The 27,666-nt window shown below is 60.2% G+C and overlaps 1 protein-coding gene across 2 annotated transcripts in view; it reads left to right on the forward strand.

Moving 5' to 3' along the window:
• The window catches only part of SORCS2 (sortilin related VPS10 domain containing receptor 2), a 457,690-nt gene that overhangs the window by 366,144 nt on the left and 63,880 nt on the right, over positions 1–27,666 (forward strand). For both annotated transcript variants that reach the window (XM_023253426.2, XM_045056642.1), the window contains 4 exons: positions 6,278–6,442; positions 16,806–16,879; positions 20,935–20,999; positions 24,404–24,522. In XM_023253426.2, the coding sequence (XP_023109194.2) occupies positions 6,278–6,442; positions 16,806–16,879; positions 20,935–20,999; positions 24,404–24,522 (423 nt within the window). The remainder of the gene's footprint in view (positions 1–6,277; positions 6,443–16,805; positions 16,880–20,934; positions 21,000–24,403; positions 24,523–27,666) is intronic.

The following is a 27,666-nucleotide window of genomic DNA, read 5'->3' on the forward strand; positions in this document are numbered from 1 at the left end:
CACACAGCAGGAGCTACTGTGTAAAGCAGGCCTCCACCCGGAGGGAGCTTGGGGCTCACCAGGGACGTTGAGGAAATGCAGTCTGGGCCAGCAGGTCCGGGTGGGGCCAAGACTCTGCACTCCTAGCAGGCTCCAGTGATGCGGGGGCTACGGGTCCCAGAGTTTATCAGTTGGATAGTTTTGGGGTGATGGGGGCAGGCTTCCGGTGTGCGTGTAACCTGGGCCGTCACAGGACCTAGAGCTTGGTTTCTCACCTGCCACTGTCTTAAAATTCCTGTTTTAAAAAAATATTTATTTATTTATATTTGAAGAGAGAGAGAGAGAGAGGGAGAGGGAGAGAGAGGGAGAGCATTATCAGGGGAGGGACAGAGAGAGAGAGAGAGGGAGAGAGAATCCCAAGCAGGCTCTACACTGTCAGTGTAGAGCCCGACACGGGACTCGATCTCACGAACTGTGAGATCATAACCTGAGCCGAAACCAAGACTCCGAGACTCAACCGACTGAGCCACCCAGGAGCCCCGAAATTCTTAAGTCTTTTTGAACAAGGAGCCCTCCATTTGCACGTTGCCTGGGCCCCACAAATTACGCCGCCCGTCCCGGGACCCGCGCTCAAATGGGCCGGCCGCCAGTCTGATGAGGCTGTCCCATATTTCTCTCTAACGTGTGGCCTCAGATTTTGAAATACCCAGCCTCGTGGGCCCCCAGAACCTAGAGCAGGTACCATATGCTTCCCCGGAATAGAAAGCAGTAAAAATACACCGTGGAAAATAGTCTGGTTCCCAATTCGGAAGCGCAACTTGCCAGCCTCCACGCTGCACGATGCTAATTGATTTGTTTTCTTTGCTCCAGTGATCCTCTCCTTGTCAGCACTTTTCCTTCCCCCATCTTTCCTGGCTTACTTGTCCCACTCTGAGGCTGAAAATAGCGCCCGATCCAGATTGCTGGGCCCCCCGCCAGAACTGCTTCCTCCCTTTCTTTTCTCCACCTTGGTGCCGCCACAGGCAGGGCTGGGATGGAGGGGTGGGCCGTACCCAGAGCCCTAACTCGTGCGGGGATAGCGCCAACCCCCGCTTATTGGGAACATGGCACCCACTCAGTGCCAGGCCCTGTGCTCTGGGCTGGAGGTGGAACAGTGGCAAAGACACAGGCCCAGACCGAATGGAAAGATGGGCTCCCAAAGAGAAGGACGCTAGGAATGCTGGGCTGTGGAGCAAATGAATGCACAAGACGCTGGAGGAAGGGGCAGAGGCGGGATTGGAGTAACTCTGTTGGAGGATATGTATCATGGAAGGCTTCCTGGAGGAGGTGGTGTTTGAAATGAGCCTCCGCGGATGAGGAGGTGTTTGACAAGTGAGAGGAAATGTGTCCTATCATACAACCAGGCTAAACTCATGCTGGGGGCACCTGCAAAGCAGGGACACCAAACTTAAATGAGAAATATTCAGCTTTGTTGGAATTGCCCAGAACCAGGGGCTCAGAAATTTTCAAAGGAGCTGTTTTAATGTTATCACTTGTGGATTCATTTTGAAGTTGTAAAGTCTGATTCTGAATTATCAGGGTTGAGGTTGGGGTTGTCGTGGTCCCACTGTGAAGGCACATCTGGGTATCACCTCCTCCAGGAAGCCCTCCCTTTTGCCCTGTACCTGGATGCTACGTTCTCCCGGCTCTGCTGCCACAAAGCCCTGTGCATACCTAAATCTTTGCTTGATTCTGCAGAAGAAAGAATGAATGGATGAATGAATGAACGAACGTACGAACGAGCCTTCATTGATGTGCGAAGCTTTGAAAAATGGAAGGAAATAAGTGAATGAGAATTTTTATGACGTCGGGTCTCCAGGCTTCTTAAATATCCCTAAAAAACATTTAGAAAAAATCTAAATGTTTTCCTCCTGAAGGAGAAAAACAAACAGTTCCTTGGGAGCCACAAATTGAGATGGACTTATGCATTCACGCACGCATTCCGCATCCATCAGGCATGGGTAGCCGACAGTACCTTGTCAAGCCTGTGCTACACGTTAACAGTACAAGATAGGAGTTAAGTCGCTCTCCCTAAGCTCAAGGATCGCGACCTACGCGGGGAGGTAAACAAGCAAATAGTTGCCTTGTAAGAACATTTAGAAATGATCATCACGAGAAAGCACTTCAGTGAGTGGAAGTTGGGCTTCCCTGGCCCCGTGGGAGCCAGGCGTGTGGGCCACTGCCCTGGGGTGGGGCACAGAGTGTGGCCCGCGCTTTGGGCGGATGTTGAAATGAGCCGAGCCGTCTCCACGAAGAGGGTGAGAGATCTGGGTGATTTGTTTCTCTCCTCCTAAGCATCCCGGGAGGCCAGGGGCAGCTCCGAACCTTTGGAAGTAGAAGCAGGCTGTTTTCTGGCAAGAAAGGCCCAGGAGCCAAGAAGAGCTCCCAATAGCCAGAGCTGGAGCCTTTGGGCAACAAAATAACAGAACAGCATTGAATTACAACTCAGAGTCTGACATAAATATTCATGAGCTCATAGTGATGTAAATAGATGCTTGAATAAGCAAATGGGGGAGAAGAGACCAGTCTCCCAACAGAAGAATTCACCAGAATGCACATAACTCGAGTCTCTGCCTTCAAAGAGGGAGCGGCCCTCCCCCTGCAGATGTGGGCTGTGCCTGGGGACATCCTCCAAAGGGACAGCGTGGACACGGCGAGAGAATGAGTTCCAGTCTCCAGTGACGCACAGCCAGCGAGGCCAGCACCGCGGCCATAGGCCCCCTCGAGGGCGTGCACTCTGGACCCGCTGGGGTAGGGATGGTCCTCACCTCTGTGCCCTTCCTCCCAGACACCTGTAACCCCAGTGACACCACGAGGAAAGCGCACACAAGCTGAAATCTAAGAGGCAATTGGCAAAGTATCCGAACCCCTCGAAACTGTCAAGGTCATGAAAAACCAGGAGAAAGTCTGAGAAAGTCAGGGCCCAGAGGAACTCAGGGAGACGTGAGGACTGAATGTCGCGTGGGGTCCCGGATGGCGTCCGAGACTGGGAAAAGCCATTCCTGGGGACACTGGTGGGACGCAGTGTGGCATTCAGAGGGTGCATGTATGCTGATGCTGATTCCTTAGCTGTGACAAACGTCTGATACTGATGCGAGATATCCCAACAGAGGAAACCGGGCGGGGACGTGACGGGACCTTCTGTACTATCTTTGCAACTTTTCTGTAAATGTAAAACAATCCTACACTAAAAATTTTATTTAAAATAAAAAAAAAAAAAGCCCCTTTAACTCCACCGCTTAAAACCAACCACTGTCAGGGTCTCCTGTATTTCTTTCAGTTCATTTTTTTAAAAATATTAAAAAAAATTTTTTTTTTAACGTTTATTTATTTTTGGGACAGAGAGAGACAGAGCATGAACGGGGGAGGGGCAGAGAGAGAGGGAGACACGGAATCGGAAACAGGCTCCAGGCTCTGACCCATCAGCCCAGAGCCCGACGTGGGGCTCGAACTCACGGACCACGAGATCGTGACCTGGCTGAAGTCGGACGCCTAACCGACTGCGCCACCCAGGCGCCCCTTAAAAAATATTTTTAATATTTATTTATCTTTGAGAGAGAGAGAGAGACAGAGCACCAGCAGGGTAGGGACAGAGAGAGAGAGAGGGAGACACAGAATCGGAAGCAGGCTCCAGGCTCTGAGCCGTCAGCACAGAACTGGAACTCACAGACTGTGAGATCATGACCTGAGCCGAGGTCGGACGCTTAACGGACTGAGCCACCCGGGCGGCCCTTGTTTTCGTGTTTAAGACTCCGCCTGTAAGTGAGGTCACGCAGTATTTGTCTTTCTCTGACTCACCTCCCTTAGACGGCGCCCCCAAGACCCGTGCATGTCGTCCCGTTTCCTTACGACTGGATAATAACACCTCCGTTCTAATTTCTGTGCACCGACACAACTACACGTACCGTGGACAGAATCGTAACACGCCTCCTTACCGTCTTGCCCGTGTGAAATCCACAGGAATTGTACTTGCTGCTGAGTCCGTACTCCCCTTCTTTCCACGGGGAGTCTAAGCCCCCTTGTCATGAAACGTTTCCCAGAACCAGTTTACGTGACGCTGGCTCCCCAGCCGCTCCCAGCCCCTCCACTTCTTCTGCGCAGAAACCACACCAGGAGGGACACCTCCGACCCCGTCCTCCCCCACCTTCCAGGAGCACAGCCTCTCGGGAGTGCCCTGCCCTCCTCCTTCAGACCCTCCGTTTGCTGGCGGGGGGCAGGAGGAGGGCGCTGTGGCCCAGGAGAGCTCCTCGGGGTTCCCCTGGAAAGAGCACACTGGATTCTCATTTGTAGAGACATTTATGCCCGTGTGTTTCATCATCTTTTATGCCCGTGTGTTTCATCATCTTCCAGAGGGATGCTGGGTGTGGGAAGGCCACACGAAGGGGGCTCAGCACCCCACAGCCTCCCCCGGGAAAGCCGGGCTCATCTGGGCCAGGCTAGTCCCAGCCCCTGGCAGCACGGCACCCTGCTCTGTGCCTCAGTTTCCCCATCAGCCAGGCAGACGTGGGAACTGCCCCTTGGAGCTCTCATGAGGACGGTCTGGTCACACCTGTGTTAGACTTGTATTGCAGTCTGGCCCGGTGCCAGGGGCCGATTATCTGCCCCATTTTACAGACAAGGAGAATGAGGCAGAGGAGGGTAAGTCAGCTTGCTTGAGGTCACAGAGGCATGGGATTGGAACTGGGCTGTCTGCGGTTGAGTGTGCCCCCAGCCCCCTACTCCACCAGCACGTGGTGTCTGTCCATTCACTCATTCATTCGTTCACAAGGGTGTGGGGTTCACGGGCCCTGCAGGGGTGGGGGCGGGAGGGGGGCAGCAGCGGACTCCACAGGACTGAACACGGGGGAAGAGCTTACCTCCAGGAAGGGTGGTGAGCTTTTGATGGGCCAATACCGGGTCCCCTGCAGCCTTGAAGCAGGGGACTCTGCCGGGCCCAGGGGTGAGGGGGAAACAGAGGGGGCAGGTGGGGTGGCTGCGGGTGGGTGGACCGCCCTGGCCATGCCCAGGGTACACGCAGGAGGCAGCGAGCGAGGCTGGTCCAGGAGGGGCCCCGCCACGGAGCTCGCAGTCTCCTTGGGGCTCTGAGGAGCCCAGAAGTTTCCGTGAGGCCTGAGGGTAGGAAGACCCTCCGCTTCTCCGTGGGGACTGGACCTACCAGAAGAGGGTGGGCTCATCCACACTGCGGGGGGCTGACCACGTAGCCTGGGGGGCCACCCGCTCCCAGGGCCAGGTGCCAGCATCACCTTCCCAGCCCCCCAGCTGGCCGATGCCCTCTGGCCTGGGGGAGGGGCGGCGGGGAGGGAAGCCTCTCCCTGTGCCCTTTTTCTCCGTCTCTGAGGGTTCCTGTGGACCCCTGAGTGTAGGCGGCAGGTCCGACCTGTTCTCACCCGGGGCTGGCCTTTCCTGACCCTCCCGTAAGACATGGGACACCCCACAGGAGGGTTTATACCTGTGCACTTACCTGAGCAGAAAAGTGGGCAAGTCCAGAAAGGGCCACAGGCCGGCTTCCAAAACAGGATGCGCCCCTTGGGGCTGCGGCTTTCCTGACCCTCCAGGCGGAGCTGAGAACGGCCCTGTGGGACCCCCACCCACAGCGGCCACCTGCAGAGGGGACGCGCCTGATGGCGGGGTCCGCTCCGTGGGTCACTTGTCTGTCGTTTCCAGGCCTGAGGCGCTTAACTCGATCATGTCTGTGAAGAGCCTGTCCTCAGTGAGGGTTAGGCTGGCACATCCTCCCGGGGGATGCCATTCGACCCGCTGCAGCGCCCTCTAATTAGGGCCTCACAGAATTTGCCAGGAGGCCACCCCTCCAGGCCCGTCTCCCCTTGGCCACCTCACCTCCGAGGTCCGCTCCCCGGCGCACGCTGTCCTGGGCCACCCCCGACCCGGTCCCGCTCTGCGCTTCTGTAGGCAGCCCTGTGCCAACCTCTCCCCGCACCTGCTTTGTCTCCTTGGGGCACCGGTCAGCCTGGGAACGGTACTTCCCGCGCGATGGGTGACGTGTTGGCTCGTCTCTTGCTGCCCCCACAGAACGGATCATTTACCGCGGAAACCCCCAGCTCACTGTCGGGGCCTCACCGTCCCCACGACGCCCGCCCGGCACCCCGGGCTGGGGAACACCTGCTGAGCGGGTGAACGAACGAGAGGATGAGTGACGGGTCAGCACGAATGGGCAGGGGCTGGCCACCGGCTGCTTCCCGCCCTGCCCTCCGCGGTGTGCGGCGGGGAGGCCTCACGTCTTCCCGGCTTTGTGTTTCAGGTCGTCCTGGTGAGCTCCTCACTCAGCGACAGGGACCAGAGCCTGTTCCTTAGCACGGACGAGGGGGCCACCTTCCAGAAGCAGCTCGTCCCCTTCTCCGTGGAAACTCTGATTTTCCACCCCAAGGAGGAGGACAAGGTTTTGGCCTACAGCAAGGAGAGCACGGTGAGCAGGCCGGGGCTGGAGCGTGGGTGGTGTCGTGGCCAAGTGCAGCCGTCCCCCCGAGGTCTGGGTGGTCCGGATGCCCCCGCGCTCGGCCGCCTTGCGTGGGAATCAAGTGGGCGGAGGTAAACCGGGCACTTGGCACAGGTTAAGTGTGTGAGACAGGATGGAAACACCGTAGGTAATTATTAGGGTTGTTCCTCTCTGCCTCCCCTCTGTGTGTACCAGCCATAAGGCTTCTTGCATTTCTAGAACATTCCACACACCCTCCCATGCTAGGCCTTTCCAGGTCTTTCTGCCAGCCTGGGATGCTCGTCCCCTTTCACTAGGCAAGTGGGGCATCCTTCAGATCCCGTCTCCGTGTCCTCTCCTCCGGGGGCTGTGTCACCAGGGCCCCACAGGGACCCAAGGGCACCTTCCCGGGGCAATCAAGGGGAATGTGGCGGAGGGCTCTTTCCAGGCCCAGGGGGGTAGGAGAGACTCAGGGCAGGTGCCAGGAGGGATCGGCCCCCACCCCAGGTCCTTGAGGGCTGGGGACGAGGTGCCACTGGAGAGGGCGAGAGCGGTGGAGGAAGGAAAGCCCTGGAGCCCTAGAGTAGCAAAGTAGCTAAGGACCACAGACTTGATGGCTTACAACAGCAGGAGTGTGGCCTCCCACAGTCCTGGAGACCAGAAGTCCAAAGTCAGTCTCACCGGGCCATAGTTCCCTCTGGAGGCTCTGGGGGGAACCCGGCCTTTCCCAGCTTCTGGCGTTCGGTGCCTTGTGAAGGAACCACTCATCTTCAAAGGCAGCATCTTCCTCTCTCTGTCTGCTGTGTTTTCGGAGAGACAGAGAGAGACAGAAAGAGAAATCTAAGAAATGTGAGAAATCTCCCTCTGCCCACCCACCCCCCGCCCCTCCCCAAGTAATGCAGGAGAATCTTCCCATCTAAAGATCTTCACTGAATCACATCTGCCAAGTCCTTCTTTGCTCTATAGGGTCACGTTCACAGGTGTGGGGGTTTTTCAGCCTGTCATTGTGGAAGTGAGGCCCCCAGAGTCTCTGGCAGGTGCCCAGGAGGAGGCCAGGCCCGGGACCGGGAGCTCAGCCAGGGTGAGGCTGGACAGTGGACACCACACAGGCCACAGCCCCCAGGGCAGAGAAGAGTGGAGAAGGGCAGAACGTAGTCTGGAGGCAAATGGGAGTGGAGCTGTCCGTTCCAGAACCTTCCTCTGCAACCCCCAGGCCTGCTTGGGCCCCCTTGCTCCACACGCCTCCAGGCGCCAGTGCACCTCTTTTTCAGGGCTGATTGCAGCGTGCCTGTGTATCTGTGATAGTATTTGATTGCTGTGTGGGTAAAGCTCCTCAAGGGCAGAGACGGTCCCTAGTTTTTACACCATTTTGTCTCAAGTTCCTGGCTGACAACATTGATTGGATGGATGGATGTTGAAATGCAGATGGATGGGTGGGTGGGTGGGTGCTGGGTGGGGCTGGGGGACATTGATGGAGGTGGGTGGATGGGTAGATGGGTGGGCGGGTGATGGGTGGGGTTGGGGGACATTGATGGTGGAGGTAGATGGATGGATGGATGGATGGATGGATGGATGGGTGATGGGTGGGGCTTAGGGACATTGATGGAGGTGGATGGGTGGATGGGTGGGTGGGTGGGTGGGTGGGTGATGACTGGGGTTGGGGGACACTGATGGTGGAGGTGGATGGATGGATGGATGGATGGATGGGTGATGGGTGGGGCTGAGGGACATTGATGGAGGTGGATGGGTGTATGGGTGGGTGATGACTGGGGTTGGGGGACACTGATGGTGGAGGTGGATGGATGGATGGATGGATGGATGGATGGGTGATGGGTGGGGCTGGGGGACATTGATGGAGGTGGATGGATGGAGAGCTGGGTGGGTGCTGGGTGGGGCTGGGGGACATTGATGGAGGTGGATGGATGGAGGGATGGGTGGGTGCTGGGTGGGGTTGGGGTACATTGATGGTGGAGGTAGATGGATGGATGCATGGATGGATGGATGGGTGATGGGTGGGGTGTGGGACATTGATGGAGGTGGATGGATGGGTAGATGGGTGGGTGGGTGATGGGTGGGGTTGGGGGTGATTGATGGTGGACGTGGGTGGATAGATGGACGGGTGCCCGTTGGTTGGATCAATCAGTGAGTGAATGATGGATTTTTTTCCATTAAGGATCACCCAGGTCAAGGGCCTCCAAATGGAGACTTCTGGCTGGTCTGAGCCGTGGCTCTCTACAGGACCGTGGCCTCCTGGCCGAGATCTGGTCCTCACGTGCTGGCATCCCCGAATTCCCTGGCCTCATGGGCTGCGTCTTGCTCCCGGCACCCTCCTTCAGGCCAGCGTGTGCTTCTGGGTATTAATAGCATTACTCAGCCCTCCATGTAATTAGACTAAAGCACGATCACGGAGACTTACTTTCCTGCAGAAATTGACTGCATCGCAATTGCTCTTTAATTTATGGTGCCCTGAAAAATTAATGGAGCTGAAATCTTGGTTATTTTCCTTGGTTCTTTTCTGCGACTCTAAGGAAAGAAAAAGGAGACAAAAAATGGCTTAGCTGTGGTTATAAAAGGAATGAGGAATCTGAGGAAATTAATAACAATGACAATAGGGCCTTGGGCTTTTTTTTTTTCAAGGTTTTTATGGTTTTCAAAGCTCTCTGACTTCTAAGAGGCAGGATGGTGTGGTGGAACAACACTGGCTCTTGATTCCGACAGACCTGGTGTATCAGGCATCGACCGGTGCTGTGCTGAGTAACACGCAGCCCCAAACCTCATTGGCTCCCAGCGACAAGCATTCTTTACCTGTTCCCGGGACTGGGAGCTGGCTAGGGTTCTGCCAGGCTCTGCTGGGATTGGCTAGACATGCGCCTGGCTGATGGTAGGGTTCAGGTCTCTGGACATGTCTAATTCGGGGACCTGAGGTCACCTGGGGACATGCTGTTCTCATGGTGGAAGGCAGAGGCCCCAGGGCGGCGGGGGGAAACCTCCACGGTAGCGTTAACGTGTCTGTTTCACTTGGAATATATCACCTCCCCACACACCATTGGCCAAAGCAGGTCACGTGCCAGAGTCAGCGTCCGCAGGGCTGGGCGCTGGTGTTCCGCTCTCGAGGACTCACAGACAGATACACAGCCAGATGCTCCTTCCAGTGTCCTCCCTTCACCTTTCCTCCCAGGCGCCTGCCACCTCCTCCAGCACTCACTGTCCTCCACCCTCTGACTGCCCTGCCCCGCTGCCTTCACCACCCCCCCCCCACTTCGCCAGGACATTGTGACTTGGGGCGGTCTAGGGCCACCTCATCTGGAGCCTAGACAGCCTTGTAGGTGAGAGCCTGATGCAGTGGTGTTTCTCTCAAGGCTCAACCACCTGCACTGGGGGCCTGGGGTCAAAGGATGTGAGGGCCAGGCAGCCCCTTCCCAAACTGACTTTCCTGGTTCCCTGTGCTTGTCTCTGGGACCTGCTTACAGGCACAGCCTGGACACTCACCTCTAACACGTGACAGACCCACTGTTATGTTTCATTCTGCTCCCCATCAAGAACCTCCTGTTTCCCAGCACCGTGAGAAATGAATCTGAGCCTGGGACTGCCTTCTAGAACCTTAGTGGGGAAGAAAAGTCACCTTAGACCATCAATCAGGGAAGCCTTCCTAGTGGAGGGGTCCTGAAGAGAGGTGTAGGGAATGGATCACAAGGTACATTTACGTTTAATGCAACTTCAAAACCGCAGAGATGACTGCAATGAACACCCGCAATCCTCCGGCCACAGAGAACCGGGTTTGCATTTATCCGCGCTGAAGCGGAGGGCAGTCAAGGCAGCGGGGGAGGGGCGGGCAGGGGGGGGGGCCCAGCAACGGGAGGGTCAGCAGATGAGCCGTCCTGCAGGGCTCCAGGCTCCAACATCCCACGTCCTCCCTGGCCTCAGGTTTCAGAATTGGGTGGAAATCGGGCTTCTCTGAGTAACAGATTCTCTGATTTGGTAAGTGGTGAGAATCTGACACGTCGATGTGTGTTCCTGTGTGCTCCGATCCCTTGTGTCCGACAGGGCTCAGGGCAGGATATTTTACGCAGAAGAAGGATTTGGCGTGGGGAACTGGGTGCTCTCTAAACTGTTGGGGGGGGGGCACGGGGGTCCAGGCTGGACCCCCAGGGGTCTTCCTGGGAGCCACAGAGCTATCCCCCTGGGGGGGCCTCTGCCTCACATGTCAGGAAGCCGGGGTGGGGGGACCAGGAGCCCCACTGGACTTACCAAGGTCGAGGACACACAGCTGATGTGGAGACCCATGCATCTGAAATCATCACTGCTGTGGCATGGCTGCCGCGCGACCTTCGCAGAGCCAGTGACGGACCGTGGAAGGCAGGACCGGCTGCGGGCTCCATCACAGCCGCCCTCCCCCCCCCCCCCCCCCCCCGGCAGCTGAGGACAGATGCGAACCTCGCCGGCCAGCAGGCGTGGCCCTAGGTGGCAAGACAGCGCCCCCGTGCCACGTTCACCCTCCAAATGTCCCACGGGTGCACCTGTGCCCCAGAACTCTAGCTGCAAGGGATGCTGAGCAATGTTGGATTCCCACTCCGCACCCTGTGTGCCGCGAGGCACCCCGGGCGAGGGAGGGAGGGAGGCTGGGCACCTTCCACCGTGCTCAACCCACCGCTGAGAGCCGGGCGGTGATCAGAGGGCAGCCCTCTAACGACCGTGTGAGACCGATGGGCACGCATTTCTGCAGTGGCCTTCCCCTGACCTCGTCCGGCTCGCCTGCCTTCACCTCTCCCCTGCTCTGACTCCCTTGCACATCACGTTCATGTCAGGGCAGCGGATGCGTTCTGGTAAGCCACCTCGGCTCCCTTCTTGGCTGAGTGACCTGAAGCAAATCAGCCGTTCCACGGGGACACCACCGTGCAGGATTTACTGCAACAAGCAGGATGTCCCTGGTGCGTTTTTTTCTTGTTGATTTACTGGCGTCTGTCTTTTATCAAGCGGGAGTGTTCTGTTTCTACGGCCATTGATGGCGCGTCCTCAACCCCTTCCCACGAGAGCAAATTGAACGGGCTCCGTCACGTCCTGGGGCAGGCGTCATAAACGCCGGTGCGTCCGCGGGGATAGCGGTGATAATGCCATCCGCTAATGCAGAGGTTTGCTGACCAGGCTCCCGGACGTTGACGGCCGCCCACCGTCTGAGGGTAGGAGCAGTTCTCTCCCGGTTTGTCGCTGGGGAAATTGAGACAGGAGGTGGGGGCCCCGGCCTGGTCGCTCAGATGGGCCAGGGGAGGGACCAGAGGTGGCCTGTCATCCCTCCCGGGGGACCCCTCAGCCACTGGGGTATCACACTCAGGCCCACGAGACGGGAGCTGCTACTGGAAGCAAGCACTGCCTGACCTGCAGCGGCTTCCCTGCCTCTTTGGGCTTCACCTCTGTCATCAGCAAAGGAATCTTACGTTCCAGGGGACGAACACTCTCCAAAAAGCCCTTTTTCTAAAATATTAAGGTGACAGTTTCATAGCACGGACCCTAGAGCAGGCATCGGCAGATGATGGCCTGGCACCTGTTTTTGTAAATAAAGTCTTTTGGGAACACAGGCAACCTGTTCGTCTACATGTCCTCTCTGCCTGCTTTCCTGTCCCAAAGGCAGCGATGAGTAGCTACAACAGAGGCCACACAGCCTGAAAAGCCAGAGGTATTTTCTGGAAACGTTCCAGAAAAGTTTGGCAGCCCCTGCGGGGATGAGTCGCGGGCACGGCGCAGGGGGAGAAGTGGGCGAGGCAGGGTATGTGCCGGCGAGCTGCACAAGCTCTAGCAGAAAAGCAGGAAGTAACGCGGCCGCGTTTCAGAGGCCGGGAGTTCTCTTAGCAAGTGCGAGGCTGGGGATCCGGAGAAGCTCCTGCAGATGCGGCAGGGAGGACCCCAGAGGTCAAGGGGGTCGAAAGTGGCTTCCCTGACGGGCTGGGTTGTATCCTCCTCCAAATCTGTATGCGGAAGTCCTCACCCCTGTCCCCCAGATGGGACCTTGTTTGGAGACAGGACTTTTAAAGGGATATTTAAGTTAAAATAGGCCGTCTGGGTGGGACCTGATACAATATGGCAGGTGTCCTGATAAGGACAGGGCAGCAGGACACAGACGGGCACAGGGGGACGACTGCGTGAGGACACAGGGAGAAGAGGGAGGCCTCAGAGGGAACCAAGGAGCTTCCCACCTGGGTCTTGGACTCCCGGCCTCCAGGGCTGAGAGGGAATGAAGCTTTGCTGTGTAGACGCCCGTCTGTGGTTGTTCTGGGGGCCCTCCCATCCCAGGACGCTCGTAGGCGCATCCTCCTCAAAGAGCAAAATCTCGTGGCCTTAGATGTTTTCTTTAAGCCGGTGACGGCAGAGGAGGGCGCTTCACAGAGAAAACCCCCACGTGTGTAAAGAAAGGGGACAACGGTCGCTCTAATCACGGGGCTCACAAGCTGTGAGTCACAGGAGGCTGCCCTTGAGACTCAGGCAGGGACGGCCGTCCTCAGGTGGGGCATCTTCTCCCAGGACACTGAGGTTCGGGGAGAGTATTTGCGAGGAGAGAGCGTTTGCACTGAGGCGGGATCCCCTGGGCCTATTTTCTGTAGCTGTGGGGGTGGTGGAAGGATCCAGAACAGGGGGCTTGAATCTGTGGCCTCAGACGTAGGGCGTCTGCTAGAAGCCAGGGGCAAGGAGGCCCCTGGTGGAGGTGGAAGGGGACTGGGAGGCGTGGGAAGGTTCTGGATGGAGATGATTGGGAGTGCCAGGGTCCCCGGTGCCAGGTGGGTGACAGCACAAGGGGGCATGCTCAGGGGCACCCCACCCCCAGAGTGGGGTGTCCAGTAAAGGCCAGTTCTCTCTGGGTCCTGGGCCCTGAGCCCTGACACAGTCTCCTCCACCTAATGGACTGGGTTCTGAGCCTGCTTCTGCAGTCCCAGGGCCTCCGAACAGGTGACCTTGGCCAAAACCCTGACCGAGAGGTGACTTTAGACTGAGTCTTGAACACTGACTGGGGGAAGGAAGGGCATGCCAGCCAGAGGGAACAGCAGGCACGGATGCTCAGAGGACCCCATGGGACACATCAGCACCACAGTCGTGCGTGAGCTCGGAGCTGGGTGTGACAGGGCTCTGGGGTGTATAGGGGCATGTATGGGCAGGGACAACAGCTAGAGGGAGGCCAGGCAGCCCAGGGGCCCTGAGTGCCCGTACAAAGAGTGTGGGCTTTATCCCAGGGCGTGGCATCCCCTGGGAGGTCTGATGCAGGAGGGTGATGTGGTCAGGTGTGTGTCCTGGAAAGACCCCAGTGGCTGTGTCACGGAGCAGGGGCAGGATGGGAGGGCTGAGGGCTGCAGGGAGGATGCCCGCAGGAAGCCACGGAGGTGGCTCAGCGGGGCCACGGGGTGGAGAGGGTGCAGGAGTGCAGCAGCCATGAGTCGGGGGGGAGGAGACTAGCACACACGTGGCACCGGGTCGGTGAGGACGGGGCCGGGGTCCCGGCCTCTGCAGCTGGCGGGGGATTGACACTAGGCACGGCCGGATGGACTGGCGACCGTGCCGCAGGTCAGGACGGCACCGGGCTTATGCTTGATAAACCCCAGTTCCCCTTTGAAGGTTCCACAAAGCCTTCTTTCGTGAACACCAGTTGTAACACCAGTGGCCTCACTTACGCTTCGTAACTTAGGGCCCTGATGGGGACAGGCTGGGTCAGAGGGGAGCACGTGGCACGGAACGTGTTGGGCCAGCCCTGAAAGCCAGCAGATGTGGGCTCAGCTCCAGCCGCCGTTAGCATGGCGTTTTAGACCCATTTTACAGATGGAGACACTGGGGCCGCTGTACCGGAGGTCCAGGGGCTGGCTTGAGCCTTCCTTCGTTTTGAGGGCTGGCCGTGACATTGCTCTGCTTAACTGACTTATTCTGGACACGTCTTGAGTACAGAGGAGTGAAGGAAGGGGCATTCAAATCACAGAGAATTCAAACCCGGCTTCTGCCCGCGACCAACGCCGGGTAGATCTCTCACGTGGCCTCGGCCGTGTTACTCGAGCTACAAAACAGGTTCACAAAAGCATCTGATTCACAGGGACGCCCTGGGATGGTCCGAGACAGGACACGCCCAGCACACACGCGTGCAGTGGGCCCTCGGCGGCAGCCTGAGATCATCCCCACGTGACGCTGACGGGACACGTGGCGCACAAAATTAGTGCCACTGCTTTGCGACAGGGCCCAGCGTGATCCCACACGTCCCTGTAAGGCGGGGCTCTGGATCCCCATTTTAGAAAGCGGGGAACCGAGGTGTAGGAAGCTTTGGGGCGTCACACAACTGTGTACTGTGGAGTCTATTGGGAACCAGGGTTACTGGACCCCACGACCTCCCAAGTCACAGACTCCCCCCTGCAAAATGTTGCAGCTGCGGGCGTCATTTTATAGATGGGGAAACTGAGGCACGGAGGTGACACGGTGGCACAACTGAGAGGCAGGGTTCGGGGGAACCAGGTCTCCGCCCCTGAAGCACAGCGTGCCCCATCAGCCAGGGAGTGACAAGCACAATGTCCCCTCCCAGGCCTGCCTTTGCGACACAACGCTTTGCTCGTGTGTGTGCCACGTAGGATTTCCGTGTCTGTCCTGCTTCACGGGTGCAGAGATCCCTTGAAAGCCTCCCGGCCCGGGGCGCCTGGGGGGCTCAGTGAGCTCTGCGCCCAACTTCTGCTCAGGTCATGATCTCACGGCTCGTGGGTCGGGCTCTGTGCCGACAGCTCGGAGCCTGGAACCTGCTTCGGATTCTGTGTCTCCCTCTCCCTGCCCCTGCCCTGCTCGTGCTCTGTCTCTCTCTCTCTCTCTCAAAAATAAACATTAGAAAAAAATAAAAAAAATACAAAACCCTCCCGTCCCGCCCCCCTCTCAGGAATGGCACGGGTGCTTTAGCGTTCCCATGAACCCGACCCACCCACAGGGGAGGCTGGCAAAGAAAACTTGGAAAAATCAGAAATGAAAGACCCACTGGGACCTTCACTGTAGCTGTGTCCCAGCTCCGTGTTAGCGTTTATTCTCGCCCCAGAGCCAGGAGTGCAGCTGGCGTGGGGCAGAGCTGGCGGGAGAAAGGGGGAAGGGACAGACAGGACCTGCCCCCCCCACCCCCACCACCCGCCGCCCTGCCCGGCGCCTCGTCTTACCAGCCGGGGCCTGGTGGGCTCTGTACCCTGCAGGGGCCGGTACAACATGAGAAATGCTTAAAACTCGGGACAAACCCTCCTCCCTTCTGCATCTTTCTCACACTGGCACGGTGGGTTTAGGGAACTGAGCCGAGGTGGACACACGAGGTTACGTCAGCTTCTCCTGTGCAACATAGGGATCCCACGACGCTCTCCGTGTTAGGCTGTGCCCCCCGGTGGCTGCCACCTGTCGCCAGGTGCACATCCCATTGAGCATTCCCTCTCCCGTGCCTTTCTTCCCCCAGGTGGTTGTCAGAGGGGAGGGGGGCGGGAAGGCGGGCTGTCACGGTGCTTTTCCTGAGCGATTTGCCATCACTCTGCGCTGTGCCCGGGGGACACAGAGCGAGTGCAGACCCATCACACTGCACTGTGCCCGGGGGGACACAGAGCGAGTGCGGGCCCTCCCGGGCTCCCTGGGCTCTGCCTGAGGACTCGGCACACACGGGGGGGGGGGGGGGGGGGGGCCCTGACCCGTACCCTCCCCAGCCCAGGCTCAGGCCTCCCAGGTCCTGTCCCAGGAGGAGGCAGGAGGCAGGGCCGCGCGGGAGCCGGGGCTCTGAGCTCCCCCACGAGCTCACTGTTTCATCGCACTTCTCTTGAGAAACTCAGATTCAAAGATACGTATATTAGGAAGTTCAAGTTGGTGACCGCATAGCGTTAAGCCCAAGCGCGGGGCCCTTGTGAACACGGGCCCTGTGTCCCCTGCGGCGTGGCCGCAGACCCCAGGTGGCCTGCGCAGAGGGGACCCCGCTGTTCCCGCCCGCACGGACCCCCTTCACACCGCGTGCCCTTTGCAGACCCTGCCCCCTTCTCCCCAAACCGCCCTGGGTCCCGGCCTCCCGCTCCTGTGGCATATGTTGCCAGGTCCCTCCCGGCCAGCGACGCTCAGGTGCGCCTCCCCTGGGACGGCTGCCTGGCCAGGGTCTCTTGGTTCCTACCCGCTGCGCAGGGGCTGAGACGGCCTCTTCACGGAGCCCCTGTGCCTGACCCTCGGCCTCCGGAGCTCAGTCTGGGCCCCCACGTGAGCACAGGGCCCGCCCGGGCTGGACGGGCCTCCCGACCCCCACGGGGCATCCGCGGGCCAGGGCAGAGGGCCCCCGGCCCGGAAGAGGCTCATCCCTCACAGTATGACCGGACTTGTGTTTCTCTTCTCTGCCCTGAAGCTCTACGTGTCATCTGACCTGGGGAAGAAGTGGACGTTGCTGCGGGAGCGAGTGACCAAAGACCACGTGTTCTGGTGAGAGCCCCCCACCTGCGACCGCTGCTCCCCTTGTCTCCCCACAGCCCCCGGCTCGGGGCTCCCGCCTTCTCCTGCCTCTGACCCCAGCCATGACCTCCTCCTCCAGGGAGACCTCCGGACTGCTCTTTCCGCCCTGCTGGGGCCTGTGGGACGTGGCGGAGAGTCTGGGCCCGCTGCCCTCAGGTCACCCGTGCGCCCCTCCCCACCTCCCCTCCCGCTCCCCTCCCCACTGGTCCCCCCTCCCCACCTCCCCTCCCGCTCCCCTCCCCACTGGTCCCCCCTCCCCACCTCCCCTCCCGCTCCCCTCCCGCTCCCCTCCCCACTGGTCCCTCCTCCCCACCACCCCTGTCTCCCCTCCCCTCCCCCACTCTTCCCTCCCTACCTCCCCTCCCTCTCCCCTCCCCACCACCCCATCTCCCCTCCTGTCCCCACCTCCCTCTCTCTTCTGCCCTCCCCACCAACCCCCTCCCTTCTTCTCCGCCCCCTCGTCTCTCCTCCCCACCGGCTCCCCCTACTCTACCCTCCCCCTCCTCACCACCCCTCCCCCCACACTCCTGCCCCAGGTCCTAGCTCAGCCCCTGACTAAATGCCCCCCTCCAGTGCAGCCTCCCTGGTCTGCCTGGGCCCTGCTCTCCTGCCCTGCCTGATGTCAGATGCTGGGGCTCCCCTCCCACACTGGTGTTGTCTCTTGGGGCCCCGCTCAGCAATCAGTCTGAGCAGCGTTCTCGTCTCATGTTCTAGTCTCGTTGCACTGATGTCAGTCTGTGGAGCGAGTGAGGCCCATGGGGGACAAGCCCCTGCTGGTGGGGCGGCCGAGGGAGTGGCCGTGAGAGCGCTGGCCCCAGGCCCCATTTCCTGCCCACCAGCCGCGGCCGTGACCCATTCTCCTGCCTAAACCGCTTCTGGAGATGTGCAGTTGCACGCGTGTTCTTCCGACCAAATTGCTGTTTCTTGCACCTGTACGTGCACACACACTCCTATCCTTTCCCTTTCTTACCTCGTGTGTACGACAAACCATTGGACAGGCCTCCTCCTGGGCCACAGTCCTGTGTCCCCAGCAGAGAAGCACAGTGGAAACAGCCCTCCACCCCCTTCCTCCGCGTCTGCCTGTCTTCATGCGAATCTCAGCAAGGAGCTAGTTTCCTGACTTGCGGCCGAAAGGCCCGCGTCTCTAACTCTGGGATATTGCCGGCTGGTATGTGTGCCTTCTGCTGGCGGGAGAGGTCACGGCTCCCGCCACACGGCATCCCGCGGTGCCTTCCTGGGAAGCCTGAGGCCACATCAAGCACCGGCCTCGTCGCTGGTGGGAACTGTTGGCCCCAGGGGCTCCCAGGGGGTGGGGAGGGGCAAGGAGGCAGGATCTGCCGACAGGAGGGCCTGGGAAGTCTGCAGGATGGCGGGGCGCCGGCCCGCCATCTGTCCCAGGCCAGGCCGGGGGGGGGCACAGTGAGATCTCTCGGGACGGGGAGGGAAACGTGCCCGCGGTAAATTAGCGCTAACTCAAACAGGGTATTATCTCGGGCAAATCAAATCATTTCTCCCACAAGTTTCTCAAATTGCTCTGAGCCGTTATGCGTGAGAGATAATCGGGCCAGACGCTTGGCCGCTGGGGCCCAGGAACCTTTCCCGGAACGTGGTGACAGGCAGAAGCCCCCCCTCTTGTAAGCGGAGAAGAATGATGTTTTGCCAGCATTTCTAAGATGCGCTTTGTCCTCGAACCGACAGCGGGACGGCCAACGCCCGCCTTCCGTCTGAGGCTGGGACCCCTTCATGCTTTGGGAGGCTACCCGGCGAGCGAGCTCATTAGCTTGGCCGTGGGGCCCCCGGCAGGCACAGCCCAGGGGTGGGAGGCCCGCTGCGTCCTGCGCCCACCATGGGCACCTGTGTGTTGCCCTCCCCGTGGCCTCCGTGGCCGCGGAGCGAGGTCGTAGCAGCCACATTGTGGACTTGCTACATTGTGGATGCTGACCATCTACCAGGTAGCAGACCGAATGCGCCATCGTGTCAAGTGAGAACACAGACCCTGACTGTCTTCCCCTCACGTGACAGAGGGGGAAACTGAGGCCCGGAGAGGCTAGGGCACGTGTCCTGGACCACGTTGCCGGCAAGGAGCCCTCCGCCTGCAGCCAGTGGCCGTGCCGTTGGCCTCTGTGCTTCGCAGACTTCCCACGTCTGCTTCTCTGCTCAGGCCCGAGCTGACTCACAAAGTCTCAGCCTTCCTCTTCCGCCAGCTCGGCACCTGCCCGGGGGGGGGGGGACAGGCGGCAGGGCCTCTGTGGTGGAGGGAGGCAGAAGGGAGAAGGCGGCCCTTCCCGCCACGGGCCTGGTGTGGCGCCTGTGAGGGTTTACAGGAACCGTCTGTGTTAGGCTTCCCGTGACATCCGTAGGAGTGCGGACCAACCCCCGTGTCCCCGAGGTATTCTCCACGCACCGGCCTGCCCCTGGGTCATCTCACATGGCTGCTGTTTCCAGGCAGCGGACCAAAGACCCTCCCACATACCAGTTTTGGGGACCTCAACAAACCGGGTTGGCCCTCCCTGCAGGGAGCCAGGCTGTGTCTGGGGTGACGTGCATGCAGCCTCGCGTGGTCGCCGGAACCCGTGACCAAGGGGTTCTGGGCGGGGACCTCAACCCACTGGGTGGGCCCTTGCCTGGTCCAGGGCCTGGGGCTTGGGGATGGGGTGCTCCAACGGGAGAGCCAGGGGGCACGGGAGGGTGGTGGGGGTGCCGCTCAGTGGAGAAGGCAGGTGAGTGAGTGGGACTCACAGACTGAGTAGGAGAGTGAGTCAGTGCAGGGGTGAGCTGGTGAGTGAGTGAGTGAGTGAGTGACCGAATTAGTGATGGAGTGAGTGAGTGAATGAATGAATGAGTGAATGAGTATGTAAGGGAATGAATGAGGGAGGGAGACAGTGAGGAGTGAGTAAATGAGTGAGTGAAAGAGTGAGGGAATGAATGAATGAATAAGTGTGAGTGAATGAATGAAGGAGGGAGGATATGAATCAGTGAGTGAGTGAATGAGGGAGGGAGGGGTGAATGAAGGAGGGAGGGAGGGAGAGCGTGAATGAGCTGGCTTGTAAGGCTAAAATCCCAGCTGCCTGGCTGAGGGCCCGAGGACCTGTCGGTGCCCCTGGAAAAGGGAACAGCGTCACTTTACTCAGAAAAGAGAGAGAAATGTTGGGCAGGAGACCTTGGTCCTCCGAGCTCACAAGTGGTCTGTGCACAAAAGCCTAAAGCAAACCTCACCTTGAAATAGTATTTAGGGGCAGAGTGACGGATGCTGGAGCCCATGGTTTGCAACATCAGTGGACTGCGGGGGACGCCCCGCTGGCTTGTGCCACGGAGCCTCTGTGGGGTGCATCGCCCTCAGACCCTCTGCGGACTCTCCCTGTGCACCTGGGGACCCTGGACCCTGGAGCTGGGAGGCAGGCTGGGAACTGGAAGGGACCAGCTTGGAGGAGGGGGGGGCGGTGCTCACCAGCGCTGGGGAAGGGGCTGCCGGAGACCCAGTGCTCCTTCCACGGAGGACAGCTCGGTGGCCCAGAGGGGGCCACAGGGAAGGCAGCCTGCTGGGCGGAGTGGCCGCGGGAAGGGACTCCCTGTGCTGACTCTCACTTTGCTCACTGGGAAAGGTGAGTGTCCACGAGAAGGGTCGTTCTGGCGGCTGGATTTTTAATAGTCGTATTGGCCCGACGTCTGTGCTCTAACGGCTAGAGTCAGCTCGCCGGGCCCCTGCCGCTCCCAAGGCCTGCCCAGCCTCCTACGGGGGTTTTGATCATCAAAACAAAACAAAACAAAACAACAACACAGATACAAGGAACGTGAGCGTCTTTGGTAAAGGAGAGTCTGCTACAAAGAGTACTTGAAAAAGAAGAATGCCTAGCGAACCCTGGGTTCTGGCTCCCTCCCCAGGAGCAGGGGGAGGACCACAGAGCAAGCGTGGCCCCAGCCCCCGGGGCCACATGGCAACCTGGGGTTCAGGGATTGACGCAGGCACCGTGAGAGGGGCTTGGGGTCCCCATTCCCAGCGCCAACCCCAGCCCGCTCTCTTCCAGGGCCGTGTCTGGGGTGGACACCGACCCCGACCTGGTCCACATGGAAACCCAGGACCTCGGAGGAGGTAAGTCGGGACCAGGGGAGGGCGGGGGGGATGTGCCTGCACCAGGTGTGTGCCCTGCTCGGTTCCTCGGCTGGCTGGCCCTGCACAGCCGACCTCGAGATGTTATGATGGGGCGTAACTTTAAGTGTGCTTGTTTTCAAGCTGGGGATAAATCGAAGCCATGCGCTCTGCTCCAGTGGGAAAGTCTATTAAGAGGGTGATTGGTTCCGGCCTCTGAGCACTGAGTGTTTCCTGCTCACTCTGCGCGCCCCCTCTGGCGTTGCTGAGTGCTGAGGCCAGGTGGGGGCTTCCGATGGCGTCCCCGTTTAGTGGGGCAGGGGCCTGGCCGCCCGGCCCAGCCGGCTTCATGTCAGAGGGCGCCCCGGGGGCCTTGCATGCTCTGGGAACGGTCCTCTGTGCTCCTGAGGGAGGAGCACGGGCCGTAGAAGTATGGAAGATTCTAGAACCATGGGGTATTCTGGAACATCAGAGCCAAGAGGACCTTTATTCAACACGTACTTGAGTCCCCTGTGGGTCAGGCCGGTGCTGACCCTGCTGGGGACACAGAGGTGAACAAGCCACAGCCCTGCCCTTTGCCCGGTTGGGGACAGCACAGAAGCTGTCCACGTTGTACCAGCCATGGGGCCCGAGCAGCAAGGAGGGGAGGAGAGTGGAGGGGGCGCCGCCCCCGTGCCTGTCGCTGCTCCGACCACATTCCCCTGGGCGCTGGGGCCCTTGAGTCCCTCCTGCCCGGTTTCCCTTGGAGTGGGGACCTCACAGGTTCACGTGTAACAGGCGTGGGAGCTGGCGAGGGCCACGCAGTGGAGCTCCCTGGGCAGGACACACGGCGGGGAGTGGGGGCGGGGGCAGTTTCAGAGCCGGGCCACAGAGAGTCCCGGCTGAGAACAGAAGCACTGGTGTCCACTCCCAGCCCGCCATGTGCCAGCGGCATGACCCCGGGGACGTTCCCTCTCCTCCCAGCCCCTCGGTGTCCTCGTCTGTGAAATGGGTCAGTGCCCATGTGGGGCTCAGTGCGGGACGTCATGAGCGAGCGCTTGGTGGATGTGGACAGAAGCCGCTGCTGAGTCCCTTAACCTCTTCCGAACCCTCAGCTCTTTCCTGGATCGGGGTCAGGCTTCCCCAGAACAAAGCTCAGAGGGGTTCCCGGCTGCCCACACGCACAAGGTCACAGGCTCCCACCATGCTCCACCCCCAAATCCGAAAACACCCCGGGCCTCGCTTAGGGTGACACGGGGACTGACCCGCCACGGGGGTGGTTGTCTCTCAGGATAGCCCTGCCTGCAGCGGGGAGGAGGGACAGGCTAGCATCCCGACGAGGGGCACCATTGTCACGTGGAGATGATTTCCCACGACCTGCCCTCCCAGGGGAGAGGGAGAACCCTTGGCCCAGCAGCCACACCACTGGCTCCCCAGAACTGGTGCAGCACCTGAGTGGCGTCCCCTCCACTGAAGACCACGTGTGTCCCTCCGCCCCCACCTGACCCCTGGCACCCACGCCCCAGCCTCTGAGCCCCATTAGAGTCCAGTCTAGCCAAGCTCGGTGGCATGGCACCCTGACCACCTGGTCCCTCCCCGAGTCGTCACCCACCGTGTCTGAACTAGGGGGTCACTCCCCAGGCTCGCCTTGCCAGCTGGCCCTGCCCCTACCAGGAGGTCACTCCCCAGGCTCGCCTTGCCAGCTGGCCCCACCCCTACCAGGGGTCATTCCCCAGTCTCACCTTGCCAGCTGGCCCCGCCCCTGCTGGCCCCGCCCCTACTGGGAGCACTCGACCACATTTCTCCATCTTGGGGTTCTTACTGTCCTTGGACCACCTTCCCTGCCGGCCACCTTCTCGGGGCCTGGGCTGCTGTCACAGCTCTGTGGGGACCGGGTGGGTCTGATTGATTCGCCTCTGTGTCCCCAGCGGATCTGCCGAGTGAATAAGCACATGGTCAAATGCCAGCGGCCAGGGCAGCTGCAGGGCCACTGTGAGTGAGTGGGTGTGCGAGTGGGTGAGTGGGTGAGGGTGTGAGCCCGAGAACGGGGGTGTGAGCTGGGCGGTGACTTCGAGTCAGACCCGGGTGAGTGTTCCCACTGCGTGTCCAGCAGGCGAGTCCAGGACAGGAAATTCAGTGCCGCCCGCAGGGAGCGACCAGCCCGTTTGGCGGGGACGTGGACGGGATTCGGGAGCGGGTGGGCAGTGGCACAGCCGTGGCTGACTGTGGGTCCCCCGTGTGCCGCTGTCTCCCTGGGCCCCCACCCACTCTTGGAGGCTGGCATTAATCCTCCCCTCTGCTGGAGCAGAGCAACTATAACCCAGTTCACCCCGCTGCTGAGGGGTCTTCCTGGCCCCAAGCCCTGTCCACACTGTCCAGCCACCAGGGCCGTGGCAGGATGTGCCCCAAAGGCGCTGATGACCCAGAACGCCCTCGTGGGCTCCACTTTGGTGTCCGCGGTTAAACCCTGCTCCTGCCCCGCAAGTTGGAACAAAGAGCGCCTCCGGCATAGGCTCGGGCCCCCCCTGCACCACTTCGCGGGACCCCCAAACCCTGGGAAAACAGGATGCGGAATAAAACCAGCAGCCGCCTGGCAAAGTGCGCGTTCGATTTTGCCTGGCCGTAAGTGTTTGCGAAGGGAGGAAAGCGTTCGCCTGAGATTAGGGGAAGAAAGGACACTTGAGTCCCACCCACACGCACCCCTGTTTAGGTAGGGGAGGCTCCGGGGGCAGGAGGGGGCCGGTGCCACGATGGGCGCTGTGGGTGCCCACCGTGGCCCCGTGCTGCCCTTCTGTGGGTGAGTGCACCTGCCCAGCGCAGGCCCCTGGGCTGGGGCTGTCTGTCTGGGCCAGTCTGAGGTCCTTCTCCCAGTGAGACAGAAGCAGGCTAGGACACTTAAGTTGGGGGTGCGCTATGGCATGAAGCAGTGAGCAGAAGGTGGGCACTCACCCGCCCGCACGACTTTAGCCCGGGGTCAGCGGACATTCCCCGTCAGGGGTCAGCTCGGCGGCCCTCGGGTTTTCTGCCATTGTGGCGTGAAAGCGTCTGTAGACGACCCCCCAGAGGAGCAGGCGTGGCTCGTCCCTTACGAGAAGCTGGCGGCAGGCCGGGTGGCCCAGCTTTAGACACGTTCCCCAGCCTCCCTCTCTGCCTCAGTTTCCTCCTCCGTAAGAGGGGGCCACGGCAGCACAGTCTGGAGGATGCAAAGCACGCCAGGCGTAAGGGGCCGCCTCTCAGCGGCAGGTGCAGCCACAGGACGGGCCCCCTGAGACTCAGACCCGCAAGCCCAACGCGCAGCCGTGCTCTCCGACGGAGCCAAGAACGGGTCGGCGTCGCATCGCGTCTGAGGCTGTGTCTGACGCGTCCTCCGGCAAGAGTCTGGGAGTTCGAGGTTTCCTGCGCCGAGTGCTGGCTCTTGTCCCCCGCAGGGTTTCGCTACGTCACCTGCCAGATCCACAACTGCTCCGACAAGACGCTGACGGCTTTGTTCCCAGGCCGCATTGACCACAGTTCTCTGACCGTGCAGGACGACTACATCTTCTTTAAGGTAAGGCTGCGGCTGGGCCTCTGCCAACGGGCAGCAGGTGGCATGGAGTGTCAGCCACGCTGGGGGAGACACAGTCGCTCGGACGGGAGGCGAGAAGATGGCTCTTGTCCTTCCAAGGCTACTTCATTCACCGCGTGCTGCCGGCACCCCCCACCAGGGCCCCACAAAGCCACAGCCTTGAGGCAGGGATGCTGCTCCCTGCCCCTCCCCGCCTCTGCCCGTCAGCAACCTCCCCCGGCTCGGGGGCCCCGAGCCCAAGCCCAGTTTGCTCCCGTTGGTTCCACTGACTTGGGGACTGATAGGGGCTGTCTGGTCATTGCCCGTACACGTGGGTTCTCAGGTCACGGTTGGGACCACCCTTAAGAACCATGTGGTCTGACCATTCAGAAACTCCAGTGAATAACCGATCATACCGCTTCTTGATTCCTTCTCCTGATGAGGAGCTCACTCCTTCAAAACCAGCCCGTCCCCCTCCTGGATAGCTCAGATCTTTAGAAAGTTCATTCTGGCACAAAGCGTTGGCTTTACTCTCATCTGGTAGCCCCTGTCCTGCCCCCTGGGACCCCACGAGATAAATGCCAAGGCTCCCTCCGCACTCAGCCTCCTCTTTGCCCTGTCTCGGGGACGTTTCATCACCGCAGCTGCCTCGTCCACACAAGGACACAGGGGCTTGCTGCGCACGAGCGTATGGATAAATCTGATCTGTAAGGAGCCGGGCTCAACCAGGCCACATGGAAGGTGGGAGAAGAAGCAGTCCCCGCTCACCACAGTCGGGGCACCTGCTCAGCCCTGGGGTTTGCTCTGCCTGAGCTCGGACGGGACTGCAGCTGGGGCTTGGTCTCCATTCCTCACGGTCATGGTGGCCTGGTCTGACCAGTGACCGGTAACACTGTCGATGTGGGACAGGGGCACACCCTGCCCCATGAGCACCGGGGGCCCCCAGCACCTGCTCAGGCCGTCAGGGGCCGCAGACGTCCATCCGCCTCCTGTCCTGTCCTGCTCTGGTTCCCATCTTTCTCCAAAGCTGCCCAGAAAAGCTGTCTTAACCCCCAACTTGGAGGTCACGGGGACACTGCTCCCCTGCAGACTGATCTTGGGCGGGTTTGAGCTAGTCCTGCCTCCCCTGCTCTACTCTCTTCCCTGCCTTCTTGGTCCTCAGAGGACCCGGCAGGTGCCTGGTGGCCCCTCCCACCAGCCCTCACCACCAACAAAGTATGTGATGAACCTGAAAGTCCGCTTCCTGGGTCCCCCCTGGAGGTGCTGAGCGGCTCTTGGTGCTGGTTCCTTTGCAGGGGACAGACAGGTGGGGGTCTGAACCTAATGGTGCCACGGCTGGCTTTGGGAAGAGCCATCATTCCACCTCTGAGCCTCTACTTGCTGACCCATAAAATGGGCGTGACAGGTCCTGGCCGCCTGGAGGCCTGGGACGGACGCCAGCTGCGTTCACGTGGGGAGAGGGCCTGCTGGATGTGGCCGGTGACCTGCCATTTGGGGAAGAAACGCTGTGGCACTCGGGGGGCGGGGGGCAGACTCCTGTATGAAGGATGAGGCTGTGTTTAGTGCGTTCTGTTCCCTGGGTTAAAAGTCGCACTCACATCTCAGGGATACTGGCGGTTCTGCCCGCCCCACAAGCCCCCTCCCCCGGTGGCCGGTGGATGAGGAAGGTCACCATGTTTGCAGGCCTCCTTCTTTCTGCACCGGGGCCCCAGAAGACCCCGCTGTCTTCACCAGCAGCTCCTGGCAGAAATGGGCCTGGCCTGCCCTGGCTGGCTGAGCATCCGCCCACAGGGCTCCCCAGTGAACCTGAACTTCTGGAGGCCAAGAGGGCTGCCAAGCCCAGCCCTGCCTTCTGCTCCATCGGGGCAGCTCAGCGGCTGGCAGACGGGGCTCTGAGAAGGGGCACCGACCTCTCTCAGCCACTCTCTCCAGAGTCGTCCCCCACCTGCTAAGCAGGTCTGTCTCTGGGCTGCTTGGCTCTTCTTTCTGAGGAAGCAGAGTGCTATCTCCTCCTCCAGGAAGTCTGCCTGGCCTCTCCCACCCCAGGGCACTCTCTCTCTGAGCTCCCAGGACCCCCACGCGTCCCCCATCCCAATACTCCCTGCTCTGGGGGCCCTGAGGGCCAGACCACCGCAGACCGCACAGTCCCTTGCCCTCAGGATAGAATTGTCTAGAGAAATCTCTTCATCCTTGTAGTCATGATGCTTTGCACATTGTGAGCCTGTTATAGTTTGTTGATTAGTAATAATAATTCCAGTAGCTCTTTGAGTCCTCCTGGGGCCTTGGGGCCGCCCCACATGCTTCCCAGATCCTGCTCCCCATGACTGCCCCATCGCGTAGTTTCTGATACTGTCCTCCTCATTTATAGCAGGGAAACCGAGGCTCAAAAAAACTCTCCCAAGGCCACCTGGTTTACAGATGGCGGGGCTGGCATTCGAGCCCGGCCAGTGACGCATGGTGGCCTATGCTCCTAAGCAGTGACCTGCATTGCCATGTACATACACCTGCACACACACACACGCACACACACACAACTCGTGCTCACTCAGGCATAGAAGACACCCCCCTACGTGCATGCACACGGTGAACACACCCGGGGGGTCACACGTTCACACTCACACACGTGCATGGGTGCACACCCACAGGCACGCACATACGGTGAGACGTAGATGTCACCCATCGTCCCGCCGGCCACCGCCCTCTGCCCTCGTCTGGCGGCTGCCCCCCTGCTGCTCTCCCCCCCCCCACTCTTCTCCCTGCCTTCCTGGCTCTCCTGTCGTCTCCCACGGAAGACAACTCACTATCTCTGTGCCTCGGTTTTCTCATCTTCGAGACGGACACAAGCACAGTGTGCGGGCGGCCTCAGCGAGCGCTGCCTCCTGTTCCGCGGCTCACGCCTCGCGCTTCGCTGGTCGTCTTTCGTGGCTTGAGCTCGCCTTTGGCCAGTCTCGTCCTCCCCCCGGTGGCCCTCCGCGCACCCTCCCGAAGAGGGGTTCTGGGGCAGAGAACCCCTTCCACCTTCCGTCGCTTGGATATAGGGAAACGCGTGCTGGGAGAGCGTGGGGACAGAGGTTGGCTCTCACAGACGGAGGTGGAGAAGACGTCCCAGAGGGTGGACGTTTGGTGTCGGGCTTTGAAGGATGAGGA

This window comes from Felis catus, chromosome B1 (assembly GCF_018350175.1).
Source record: "Felis catus isolate Fca126 chromosome B1, F.catus_Fca126_mat1.0, whole genome shotgun sequence".
Taxonomy (NCBI): Eukaryota; Metazoa; Chordata; class Mammalia; order Carnivora; family Felidae; genus Felis; species Felis catus.